Source organism: Chionomys nivalis, chromosome 23 (assembly GCF_950005125.1).
Source record: "Chionomys nivalis chromosome 23, mChiNiv1.1, whole genome shotgun sequence".
NCBI classification, from domain to species: Eukaryota; Metazoa; Chordata; class Mammalia; order Rodentia; family Cricetidae; genus Chionomys; species Chionomys nivalis.
Window position 1 is genome coordinate 13279246 of NC_080108.1, and position 13781 is coordinate 13293026.

At 48.4% G+C, this 13781-nt stretch overlaps 1 protein-coding gene across 2 annotated transcripts in view; it reads right to left on the reverse strand.

Annotated features, from left to right (window-relative positions):
- Nucleotides 1-12855: 12855 nt before the first annotated feature.
- Nucleotides 12856-13781, reverse strand: part of Slc28a1 (solute carrier family 28 member 1) — a 38149-nt gene continuing 37223 nt past the window's right edge. For both annotated transcript variants that reach the window (XM_057756404.1, XM_057756403.1), the window contains 3 exons: nucleotides 13604-13702; nucleotides 13388-13499; nucleotides 12856-13097 (listed from right to left, as the gene is read on the reverse strand). In XM_057756404.1, the coding sequence (XP_057612387.1) occupies nucleotides 13025-13097; nucleotides 13388-13499; nucleotides 13604-13702 (284 nt within the window). In that variant the 3' untranslated portion in view covers nucleotides 12856-13024. The remainder of the gene's footprint in view (nucleotides 13098-13387; nucleotides 13500-13603; nucleotides 13703-13781) is intronic.

Genomic DNA, 13781 nt, shown 5'->3' on the forward strand with positions numbered 1-13781 from the left:
GCTCCTAAAGCACTTCTGTCTTTCCAGGAAAGAGAAAGAAACTGTGCAGGGGAAACCATCTTGGTGTCAGCTGGAACTGAGCGGCCCGAACAGTCTGAGGGAAGCTCTCTCACCTGGGGACCACACTCATTTGCTCAGGTAGAGTCATTGCACACCAGGTATTTCCTGCAGTCTGCAGCTTCGGGTGCGGCAAGGAGCCGCCCTGATCTGTGGACAGCACCTGTCTTAGCGCTAAGGAGAAATGAGGAGTTCTACCTTGCAAAGACACGAAAGGTGTTTATGTAGAGTTGGACGACAGAGTGACTGTGTGGGGATTTGAACCCTTTCCAAACAGTTCTCGGGGAGCTTTTTCTTCATTGTTCTTGTGGCTCTGAATGTAATTTGCACGGGCTGGCAGGTGGGAGGGCTTCTTGAGGGAACTGAGTGTCTCCTCCTGGTGACATCTTGCTGGTCCCCGCCAGGAGATGACAGATATTTCATTGGTTACCTTGGACTGAGCACGGGTAGACCCGTGCCTAGTGAGCTCTGTTGCTCTGATTAACTCTTCTAACCAAAAGCAACTTGGGGAGGAAAGAGTTTATTTCATCTTAGACTTCCAAGTCACAGTCCATCTTTGAGGGAAGTCAGGCCCGGAACCTGGAGAGAGACCACAGAGGAACCTGCTGAGGGGCTTCCCTTCCAGTGTCCTTCCCGTAAACTGTATTCTCAAGCGTGGCATAAGGACCTCCCTATGCTGGTCTCTCCTCTTTCTCCCTTGGGGGCCGGGGGAGGGGTGGCTCAGCAGTTCATTCACCACTCTTGCAGGGGACTTGAGTTTTCAGTGCCCAGAAACCAGATCAGGTGACTCAAAGGGCCCGTAGCACCAGCGCCAGTGGACTCGAAGCCCTCTTCTGGCATTTGCACACATACATACATACATACATACATACATACATACATACATACATACAAGGAACCAAGAATAAAACTGTTCTACATCATCATCAAAACTTGTCCAAAGTGACAGTCACCTCTGGGAGCTTAAAGCGACGACTGGGTAAATTAGGTATTGGTTATGGTCTGGAATGGCAGCCAAGCCAGCAGAACATCCTGATATATAAGGTTCCATCCACTTCATTCCTGCACTGTTGTATATCCAGCCCCCTGTATAAGCCTAGCCGGAACTTTATCCTACAGTGATAGTCCTTCCGGAGTTTCCCCTTCAACACACAAGCCCCCAGGGTTGAGAACTTCAGAAGCTATCACAGCCTCTCAACCTGCACCCTTCCTAAGAAGCCGACTCTTTCGAGAACCCTGCTGAGGCTGTATCCAGTCTTTAGGCCCATTACATCATCTTGGTTACACCCATGAGGCCATCTTTACCACGCTATGTCCTGGCTTCATCCTCATGTGCTCGTGACTCATAGGCTGCCTGCATCAGGATGCAGGACAGCTAAAATCACATTGTCCATGCGTTGCTTGAGAAGAATTGAAGGAACTAAAGATCCCTGCTTCAGAGAAGGGAAACCTGGACGGTCACCCTCTTTAAATGGTTGGAGGGGACTCAGCAACAAGATGGATAAGCTCTGCCTGCTGCCAAGCTGATGACTTGAGTTGTCCCTGGGATCCCCGTGGTAGAAGGAGACAACCATCTCCTACATGTTGTCTTCTGGCCTCCACGTGTGCCTTACACACCCTCACACACAAGCAAGTAACAGGAAATTTTAAAAACTTAAATAAAAAATTGTACCAAAAAATTGTTGAAGAATTATCATGTGGGGGGAAAAACTAGACTATTCCTATAATATGTCTATAAGAGTCACGTGTGGTGCTAGAGGCCCAGAATCCAAGTGCTCAGGAGGCTGAGAAAGGAGGCTCTCCGTGACTTTGAGGCCAGCTTGCTCTACCCAGTAAGTATCAGGCCGTAATGAGACCCTGCCTCAAAACATCAAAAAGAAAAAAAAATTACAATAAAGTAACAATTATCAGATTAATGAACAAAATTTTACTTTGGGAACTAGATAAAAAGAACAAAGTTACAGCCAGGAGATGAAACGCCCTCTTGAGCAAACCAGAACAACAAGACAGATCAAAACCGAACATTTCTTGATGTGAAATAAAAACCCCAAAAAGTCTAAGACGCAGAGTTCTCCAGTGTGGGACGGGCTGCGCCTAGAGGGGCTTGTCTTTGATGGGATTTAAGGAAAGACTAAGCAGCTGCGTGGTTCCCAGCAGCACGAGGGAAGACTAAACAGCTGCGTAGTTCCCAGCAGCACGAGGGAAGACTAATCAAGCAAATGCTCTAAGCAATGCCCTTCCCATTACAAAATCTTCTCCCATTTACCCAGCTTAAAGGGAATTTCTGTAGAGACTTTGGCCTTCCAGGCTGGATAGAAAGGGAGAATTTGTCTCAAAAACAAAACCTAAGCAACAATTCGGCTATCATCACCCTCAAAGCAAAGCTGAGCAAGTGAACTGCAGGAAGGATGGGGTGAGCTCAGCTCACAGACAGCCCCGTGCAGAAGATAGGGTGAGCTCAGCTCACAGACAGCCCTGTGCAGCAGGATAGGGGTGAGCTCAGCTCACAGACAGCCCCATGCAGGAGATGGGGTGAGCTCAGCTCACAGACAGCCCCATGCAGAAGATAGGGTTAGCTCAACTCACAGACAGCCCCGTGCAGGAGATAGGGTGAGCTCAGCTCACAGACAGCCCCGTGCAGAAGATAGGGTGAGCTCAGCTCACAGACAGCCCTGTGCAGCAGGATAGGGGTGAGCTCAGCTCACAGACAGCCCTGTGCAGCAGGATAGGGGTGAGCTCAGCTCACAGACAGCCCCGTGGTGGTGACTCAGCTCCCAGCTCTCTGCCTCTGGGTTTTATAATTCATATTCTTTTTCACGAATCTGAAAGGCCATTGGCAAAAATATGGACTTGGCTCTTCCTGGGTCAGGCGTTCAGTCCTGCTCAGTGAATCACTCCTAGGAGTGGAGTCTTACCATTAACATACAAAACAAAACCAAAAACAAAGTGTGGTGACAGACACCCTCCATGTCCCGGGGTGTAAAATTTCTCAGAAATACTGGGAGGCAAGGAAGGGGGTATGGTCACCCTCAAAATGATGTTTAAGGTCCTGTCTAAAAACTTGGGGCTCACTAGTTGTGACTCATGGGTAATTTCATGTCGATGATGTTTGCCACATGGTTGGAAAGAGGTCAGATCTCACTCATATTCAGCTGAAGGCGGAGTCAGTGAGGGGAATCAGAGGTGAGAACGGGGCTCTAGGAAGAAGGGCAGAAAGATCCCGATGCTGACCTGGAGTATCACTCTCAGGGGCAGAGATACTCCAGGCTGAATTACAAGTTGTCCACACTGGGGTTCCCCTCCACGACTCTTTTTTTTTTAATGGACTTTTAGGAGCTGGGAATGGTGACACACAGCTACAAACCCAGCACTCCGGAAGCCAGGACAAAAGGATTGAGTTTGAAGTCTGGACTGGACAGTGAGAGTCTCTCAAGAATATAAAATAGAGGCCAGCAAGATGGGTCAGCAGGTCTAAAAACCGGCCACCATGCCCAAGGACCTGAGTTTGATGCATGGGACCCACACCGTAGAAGGAAAGAACCGACCGATTCCTGCAAGATGCCCTCTGACCTTCAGGTACCTGACACGGCGTGTGTGCACCCATACACGTGCACACACAAAACAAAATGTCAAAAAAGGTTCAGTAAAGCAAGCTTTTACATTTTAGACGTTTAGATTGACAGAAAGGTTTCGGAAATAATCCAGAGTTCCCATACACCCCACTGCCAGTTTCCCCCGTTGTTAATGTCAGGCTCTACAATGTGCTGGACTGCATTTTATGCCTCTAAGGTGATCATGTCAGAGCAGGTGGTCACATAGTCAAAGCAGATGCTCCATAAATGGGTTGATGTCCTTATAAGAGGCCTGAGTTAGACTCTGGCTTTTTCTACCATGCAAGGACATAGCAAGATGCTGGATCTGATCTTGGATTTCACAGTCTCCAGAACGGTGAGAGAAAACTTTGTTTGTGAGCCAGGCGGTTTGTGTTTGTTTTGTTATGGTGTCCCAAGGAGAACGAGACCATGTGGTTCATTGTAACAATGATGCTCTGAGAGCCGAACTCCATATTTGATTTGGACTTCATTATTTCCTGGATGTTCAGGTCCTGTGCTCATAGATAAGCACTAGAGGAAGCAAAAGTATTAAACATACAGGGTTGTCCTTTCCAGGGAGGGATGCATACATAACCTGTTATCTGTCCCAAAACAGAGGCGATGAATAGTGTGGTGACCTTTGCACTATCTCCTTCCGCAGACCCTTGTTGTGAGCTTGTCAGTCTATAGAACCCATCTTATGGAAGGAATCGTGTGGGTTTTACAAAGAGTTTCAATGTAGTCACATCTTAAGCTTTTATTGTTTGTTTTTGTTTTGGTTTGGTTTTTGGTTTTTTGAGACAGGGTTTCTCTGCACAGCCCTGGCTGTCCCGGAACCCACTCTGTAGACCAGTCTGACCTCAAGCTCCCAGAGATCCACCTGCCTCTGCCTCCCGAGCACTGGGATTAAAGGTGTGCACCACCACTACCTGGCTACATCTTTTTTTTTTAATTTATTTATTTATTATGTATACAATATTCTGTCTGTGTGTGTGCCTGCAGGCCAGAAGAGGGCACCAGACCCCATTACAGATGGTTGTGAACCACCATGTGGTAGCTGGGAATTGAACTCAGGACCTTTGGAAGAGCAGGCAATGCTCTTAACCTCTGAGCCATCTCTCCAGCCCCCTGGCTACATCTTAAACTTTATTGTGCACATGGGATTGAGTTAATTATCACCAGGAAATCTTTCACCAAATTGTGCTGTGCTTAAATATGCCTGAAATGAACTCCTCAGAGTCAGACTCCGGAAGTTAGAACCAACACTGGCTACTTAGCTGAACCTCCCATTGATCGCTGCTATGCTGGTCGCAGGGACCCCCCACACTGGAAAAGGAAAAGGGGTCCTTTTTCTTCCCAAGATGTTCATATCCGTCTCCTGAAGCTGCCTTAACTGAGTGCGATAAAGTTGTTGGCCTACAACAGAGGTTTATTCTCGGGGGTCTGGAGCGCAGATGTTGGCAGCTGTGTCTGTCAGGCCCAGCTAAGCTCCATAGGGAAGGGAGGCTCCTGCTCTGCCCGCAGCTCCTGCCTGCTCCGTCCTTCCCAGTTTGTAGGGACAGGACTCTCATCTCCCTCAATTTTCACATGGCTTTCTTCCGGGTGCATCCCTGGGTCTGAGAGTCTCACATGTCCCTGTCCTTCTTCTTCTACCTGTCATTCCCTGTCATACCGAAATCCAGGACGCTCTCATCCTGGGTCCCTAATTTACACCTGCAGGACCAATGTGTTAGTCAGCTTCCTGTCACGATGACAGCGCCATCTGGGATAACCCACTTGTTAGGAACAAGGCCTCCTTTGGACCATGGCTGTAGAAGTTTTGGTCTGTGGTCATTTGGCTCTGTTGTTTAGGTCAATGCAAGGTGATCAGGAAGCAAAGAAAGAGAAACAGAAAGGAAGTAGGGTTCTGATCTCCAGAGAAATATCTTCCCAAGGAACTACCTTCTTCCCACTAGGCCCATCCTCACCATCTCCCAGCCAGGGGACCAAGCCTCCAACACATCACCTTTGGGGGATCCTCTAGATCGGAACTATAGCACTCTGCTTCCAAATAAGGGTACACTCACAGATGCTGGGGATTAGAGCTTGAGCTCTGGCAGTGGGGTGGGGGAAGAACACAATTTAACCACTACAATATCACACTTAGTCACCCCTGTCTCCTTAGGTTCCACTGGGCAGGTTTTCCTTGTGGGCGAAGGCTCTGACAATTCTGTGGCATCGTGGTTAAATACTTTGTAGAGTATGTCATGGTTTGAGTTTGTTCAATGTTTTCCCTGTGTTTAGACTGAGGTTCTAGGTTGAGGGAGCAAGACCACAGAGGAGAAGGGTCATTCTCAGTCCCGCTCCCAGAGTGGGTGCCACCAGGCCCTTCCCTGCTGTTAACCATACCTAGGAGGCCTCTCTCCTGCAAACTTCCTTTCTTACTTCCTTTGTCTCCACTCTGTGCTCTGTGGAACCGCATCTCTAAGTGTCGCCCACGCTTAAAGAGACGGCAGTCAAGCTACTGTCCCCAGGAGATGTGTTTGTATAAATGATTCAGATGTCTTCCATTGTCTTTGAAATTCTGCTCGGTTTTCTCGCATGAAAGGGGCTGTAGCTCAGTTAGCCAGAGTGCTTGCCTCACAGTCACAGAGCCAGGGATCCCAGAACCACAGACATACAAAAGTTGTAGCCTAAACTGGGCAGTGGTGGTGGCATATGCCTCTAATCCCAGCACTCAGGAGGCAAAGGCAGGCGGATCTCTGTGAGTTCAAGGCCGCCTGGACTACAGAACAAATTCCAGCTCAGCCAGCGCTATTACACAGAGAAACCTGTCTTGAAAACAACAATAACAACATCAAAATAGATAGCCCTTGATATAAATGAATTCAAGCAACCCATTTGACATTATTTTCTCTTTGTAATATAGAAACAGTCTCAAAAAAAAAAATAAGTGTGCCAGGGTTGGAGAGATATCTTAGCGGTTAAGAGCACTGGCTGGTCTTCCAGAAGAACAGGGTTTGAGTCCCAGCACCCACCTGGTGGCTCACCGTCATCTGTAACTCCAGTTCCAGGGGATCCAAAGCCCTCTTCTGGACCCTGCAGACACCAGGCACTCAAGTGGAGCACAGACATACATTCAGACACCATACACATAAAATTAATTAAAAACAAAATTAGAGTATGAGCTGGGTGGTAGTGGTGGTGGTGCACGCACACCTTTAATCCCAACACTTGGGAGGCAGAGGCAGGCGGGTCTTCAGGATGGTCAGAGCTACACAGAGAAACCTTGTCTCAAATCAACAACAACAAAAAGCTTGGCATTGGCTCAAGGCCTAGTGGCACACATCTGTAAACCCAGCACTTGGGAGTGAGGTGGAAGCAACTCCCTCCTCTCTAAGGAAGAATCCAGTCCTTTGGTTTCCTGTAGGGTCTAGGCCCTGCTGTTCCCATAAGCTCTGCTCAGAGTCGGGTGCATAAACAGGCACTGTGCACAGAGTTCTATTCCATCAGCTCTTGTGATGAAGCCCTGGCTCCCAATGCAATGGATTTGGAGGTTGGGCTTGTCGATGGTCATTAGGTTCAGATGAGATCATGAGGGTGGGGCTCCTCTGTCTTACATCAGCCTCCATTACAAATACTATGACCAGGGAGGCTTACACACATCAGGAATTCATTTCGCACAGGTTTTGAGACTGGAAGGTGCCAGCACTGCTGAATTCTCATAAGGACCCCATTCTGGCTCACAGAATGCTAACTTCTGACCCTAATCTCACAACACCGGGGAGTCTATTTTATGAGGGTTCCACCCTGACGACTTTATCACCTCCTAAGGCCCCATCTCCTAATGTCACCTCAGAGGTTACAATGTCAACATATCTATAGGACACACAATTCATTGGTGTGGCATAGACAGATCACCTACGTGGACCCCATCTTTTGTAGGAAGCCCCCTTTTTATATTGCCTGTAATTCTACATTCTTTGCTAAAATTCCACATTCTTGGTGGCAAGTTTTAGTTGTTGTTTTATTTTTATTTTTGCACTGAGGTAAAACATTTTTTTTCTCCTGAAATGGAACCTTGAACTACTTGGTGGTGGGCTCTTGTAGCAGTGAGCCTTCTAGAAGGGTGAGAGAAGAGCTGAGATCGATTAGCAATGCCTGTCCTGTCTGTTGGAGGGGCAGGTGGAGGCACCTATGCCACCCTGGCCTAAAAGATGTTATCTATTTTTCGTTTGGTTTTGTTGTTGTTTGCTCTGGTTTTTTGAGACAGGAACTTGTGTAGCCTAGGCTGGCATTTAACTCATTATATACCCGAATTCCTGACCTTTCTGCTTCCCGCTCCCAAAAGCTGGTATCATAGGCACAGACCATCACACTCAGCCTAGAAGCTTTTGCCCAGAATGCCATGAAGCACGGACAGTGGGTGCCAACAATCATGACTCCTCTAAGCAATACATACGTATAGCCCCATCCTTAAGGGACACCTAGCTTTTGTGAGTGCCGGTGACAAGAATGGTCAGAGCTAAGAGATGACAAAAGTCCACTGCTCTGTGAATCCTGTGCTCAAGCCCAGATCAGCTCAGCAGTGCTGTCTCCACAAAGGACTCTCAGTGAATTGTTATTCATTGCCACAAACCTACGTCCAGCACAATGCTCGTTACTTTGGAAGAAAACTAGAAACACTGTGAGCCCATGTCCAAAGAGTTTCCATTTTCCCAGGAACATCACCACTGGTCACGTAATAAGCCCAGAACATCAGGACAAGGACAGTTAGACCCAACAGAGAGATGAGGAAGGGGTGGAGGTTTGACCTTGGAAGGCAGCTGGTGCGCACAACTTCAGCAGAGTCCCGCTAATAGTTCAAGGGCTGTGGGAGGAGGGTTTAGGAGTTAGAAAAGGCCAGGGCCATAGCCATGGGGTATAAGAGTCAAGCCAAGCTTCCACACTGCATAGCTAAGGGTGCAGAGAACTGGGACTCAGGTCTTCTATGGGGCCTACAGAGAAAGGAAGGTGCCCTTGGAACAAAAATACATGGCCAAGACAACAGGACCCAGATCATTGTGGTAGAGCCAGTAGCTGCCACACAGGGCTCCAAGTTCCCTCTGCCTCAGGCAAGTACAGTCTGTACTGGGAAGGAGGTTGGAGGTGGCAGGTAGAGGTGAAGAAACAGATGCATGAAGGTCCCTGAAGTCAATGAATATTGAGACAGGAGCCTAGGAAGGAGGGACAGGGGAGGGTGCACCAGAGACGAACTGCAGAAGCAAGGGCAGGTGTTCCAGGTTGCTTTTCCTGCTGTGAGAAGACACTGCCAAGACCAGCTTGGGGAAGAAAGGGTTTGCTTGCTTTACATGTCCCAAACACAGTCCATGATTGATGGGTCCAACCAGAACCCAAGGCAGGAGCTGTAGCAAAGGCCATGGAGGAATTCTGCTTATTTGCTTGTTCATCTTGTATTTTTATACAGCCTAAGACCGCCTGCCTAGGGCTGGTGCTGCCCACAGTGGGCTCAGCCCTTCCATATCAATGAGCAATCAAGAAAATGCCCTAAAGACATCCCCACAGACTAATCTGATGATAATTCCTCAGCTGAGGTTCTTGTCCCTGGTTACTCTAAATTGTGTGAAGTCATCAAAGACCAGTCAAGACAAATGACCCCTGGTCAACCTGACACATAAATACATCATTATTAAACCAGACCCTTTAAAGTTTTTTTTGTTTCCAAAATCTCATGCAAATACTAAGATCAAAAAAAAAAAAAGGTGTGGTCCAATTTTGAAAGTCCCACATTCTTTTTCTGATTTTTTATTCATTTTACATACCAACCACAGTCCCCCTCTCTCCCCTAAGTTCCAAAATCTTAAAAAATTCTATCACTTAAAAGTTCAATATCTCTTTAAAATACTCAAAGTTAGGGCTGGAGAGATGGCTCAGAGGTTAAAAGTACTTGCTGTTCTTCGAGGACTCAGGTTCCCAGCATCCACAGTTGTCTCTAATTCCAGTTCCAGAGGATCTGACACCCTCTTCTGAGCTCTGAGGGCACCAGACACATCCATAGTACACATAATACATGCACACAAACACTCGTACATGTAAGACAAAAATTAATTATTTTAAACACAACCAAAGTCAAAGCCAGTAAAATGGCTCCATGGGTAAAGAGCTTGGCATGTAAGTCTGATGACCTGGGTTCAATCCCTGGAACACACATAAAGGTGAAAGAAGAAAACAGACTGCAGCAGGTTGTCTATTGGTAGGCGCACACACACACACACACTGTAGTAAATGTGTGTGCCCACAAACATACATCTTACACACATATGCAATAAAAATAAATAAATTTAAATATTCTGTCTCTTAACTGCAGATTCTTATAAAATCCAAAATAAATTATATACTTTCTTGTTCCAAAAGGAAGAACCAGGGCACAATCACAACCATATCAAACTCAACAGTTTGCAAAGCTCGCTCTCTGACATTTGGGACTCGCTCATAATCTTCTGGGCTCCAAAGGGTTTGAGGGTTCCATTTTCCCAGCTCCACCATTTCTAACATGTACAGCTAGTCTCATAGACTCAGGCCAGCTCCACTCCATCCCTACTGCTGTCCTGGGTGGTCATCCCACAGTCCTGGCATCTCCCATATGCTGGGGTCTTCACTGCAACTGAGGCTGCACCTATGCCAGTGTTCTCCCCTGGCATCTTCAAGAGTGCTGACCCTGGCACATGGTGCTGTGCCTCAGCTTCTCTCCATGACTCCCGCAGTCCTAGAGTTACCACTGTAACTGAGAGCACCTTCACCAACGGTCCCTCCTAGTTCCACACGGTGCCAAGCCTCAGGGACTCCTTGCTGCTCTCCATGACCCCTTCAGGCCTTCAATACCAGTACTACGTGCCAGTCTCTTTCACACTGCCATATTCTGCTTCCAGCTTGATGCCTGGCCTTGACACTCCAGCAGGGCGCTGTTTCTGTATGCCCATCTTGAGGAAATGCTTCCCAGAAGATTTTTTGCCTCAATGATTCTGGGTTCATGTTAATCACAGCTGATTTCTCATGCCAGCTCACCAGCATTGATTGTCCCAGTAAACTAAAGGTTTCACTTCCATGGACTCAAAATATCATACAAATAGCCTTGCTAGTCTTTGAGGGGCTCTGAAGCTTCATAAGCCAGGTTTCCATCATCTGCATTTCTCTCAGGATTCTTGTCTTTCAAGTTCCCACAGAACAGCCCATTAAGTTTTAAGCACTCAAAAAATGTTTCCAAAGTCCCAAGGGCATCCACAATCCTCTCCAAAACCCATAAAACTCTTCTCTCCGGTACCAATCTCTTGAGTTTCCTTTCGCCACTGTGATAAAACTGACCAAAACCAGCTCAGGAGGAAAGAATTTATTTGATTTACATATCTCAAGCATAGGCTGTTACCTAGGGAAGCTGAGACAGGAGCTGAAGTAAGGACCACAGAGGAATGCTGCTTACTGACTAGTTCACATCTTGTTCAGTTTGGTTTCAAATACAACCCAGGACCACCTGCCTAGGGGTAGCACCGCCCACAATGGACTGGGCCCACCCATATCAACACACAATCAGGAGAATGATCCACAGACTTGCCCACAGGCTAGCGGAGGCATAGACTAACCAGCTCAGGGGTCTTTGGATATTTGGAAACAAATATCAAAACCTGACCTAATGGGCTCAGGGCAGGGCATGAGGAAAAGAAGCAGGAAGGAGGAGCTATCTAGTTACCCGGCAGAGTTCAGCCAACACTGGCGGCCTAGCAGAGAAGTAACACATCACTGATGACCGAACTCTCTAATGCCCTGGGTTAAAGCCTGCCTCTCCTTCTTTCCAGCTATGTTTCATTGGGCAAGGTGTTCAACCTCTCTGGGGCTCTGACTTGCCAACTAGGGAAAACAATAATCCCAACCTCACAGGATTGGTGCAAGGACTTAAAGAAAACCCTATAAAGCACTGAGAGTCCTGCCTGACCCCAGTCTGTGCGAACATTTGCTAGTGCCACAATGAGGGAAAATAAAGCAATGTGGCTCTGAGGTATTTGCCCACCTGTAATCTGTGACACCTTCAAAAAGATACTTCCTTCAAGAAAAGTTCCCAGAGCTGAGACTGGTGGTACCTGCCCTTAATCCCAGCATTCAGGAGGCAGGTGGGGAATTAAGCAAGTTCGAGGCCAGCTTGGTCTATACAGTGAGTTCCAGGACCACCAGGGCTACATAGTAAGATCCTGTCACAAACAGACAAGCAAAAAAGAACAAAACAAAGAAACTTCTTGGGCTGACTGATGGCTCCTCAGGTAAAGAGCTTGCCATGCAAGTCTGAAGACAAGACTCGAGTTTGATCTTCAGAATCCATAACATACAAAGGTGGAAGGAAAGGACCAACTCTCAAAGGTTGTTCTCTGATCTTCACACGTGTGCGGTGGTACGCGCGCACACACACAAATAATAAAGTTTTAAAATTATATATTATTATTATTATTGGTTTTCCAAGACAGGGTTTCTCTGTGTACCCTTGACTCTCCTCTCTCTCTAAGTAGATCAGGCTGGCCTCAAACTCAGAGCTCCACCTGCCTCTGCCTCCTGAGTGCTGGGATTAGAGGTGTGCACCACCACTGCCCTGCTGCATTTTGTTATTTTTAGTCGGGAGGGTGTGGGGGCATTGCCATAGCACACACGTCGCAGTCAGAGGACAACACGCAGAAGTCATTCTCTTTTACTACGGGAGTCAGTTCCATCGAGTTTAGCGGCAGATGCCTTTACCAGCTGAGGCCTCCTGACAGCTCAAATAACAAGTTCTTAAGGTATGATAGGCACACCTGTACTGGACAGCAGGAGGATCGGGATTCCCACCTACAGAATGAGCTCACCGCCAGAATGAGCTACATGGAGACCCCATCTAAAAACCAAAACAAACTAACTCTGTCTACCTTTATTTAGCTCAGTGTTCCAAACTTAGCTGTCACGGGACCCTCAGACCATCGCACCTGCTGCAGTGTTGTCTCACAGGACGCGGATTTGGAAAGCTTTCTGGGAACTGAAGTTTGACGCTTGGGAGGGAGCAGAGAGGAAGCCTGGGGCAGGTGCACATGAGGACACTAAGGAAAGAGGAGTAGAGAGGACCGGAATGTTAGCCCACAGGGCGCACGGGAGCAGAAGAGACATCGGGAACTCATACTTGAAGAGGTAGGGTACGGAGGAGCAGTGATGTGAGCAGCGGGGGTGGGGGTGGGGTGGGAGGGTTCCTTTGCCAATGTCTCCATTGCCTGTAGCACCCTTGCCCGGTTGTAGAATGGAAGTGCTGATGAGTCGCATGGCCTCCTTGAGGACAGATACTTCCCGGGCTGAATGAACCCTGAGGGTAGGAAGATGTTCAGTTCCAGCTATGTGCAGATCGTGCGATTGTAAAACCGACAGCAGTTGTCCAGGGCCTCTGGGCTGAACTCCAAGCTGGTGCTGAGAAGAAAGCGATAGCCACAGTAGGACATCCAGGCCACTTCTGCGGCAGTTCATAGACTGTGCAACCCTGGGAAAGTCGCTCCATATCTCTGGTCCACCTTTCTACCACAGCCTTGCCCCACGCACTCCACCCCGCCACTCCCGCCCGTCACGACTGCTGCAGCCCGAACGGTCCTCCTACCCCGCCCCCTAGTGCCGAAAGCACGGAAGCACGGAGGCTACTTCAGTCTTGGGCTCTGTGACTGGAAACCCCAGATTAGCCACCACCCACAGCCCCAGGCGCTCACCCCTGGAAGACCTGGCCACAGCACTGGTACACTTCAAAGCTGCTGCTGCTGAGGGTCTCATTCAGAAGAGATACGCAGTCCACCTCGAGCCCTCTGGGCACGTAGAGGATCCCTGTGGAGGGAAGCAGCTTGGAGGCTTGGCCCAGGAGCCCACCCTGTCCTCCTAGGAGAAACCGGGACGCAGGGTTCTGAGCCTCTTAGATCCGCAGCACTCACCGGCCACACAGGCGTTCACCAGGGACACAAAGCCCCCAGTGATCAGCGCCCGGAGCACAATCTGGGAGAAGTCACTCCTCCGCTGGGGCACCAGAGAGCCTGCAAGGAGCAAGAGAACTCAGGGCCGAGGAAACCACTCACCCCACCCCTCTGAAGCTCTGGCACAGCCCTCCTCTGC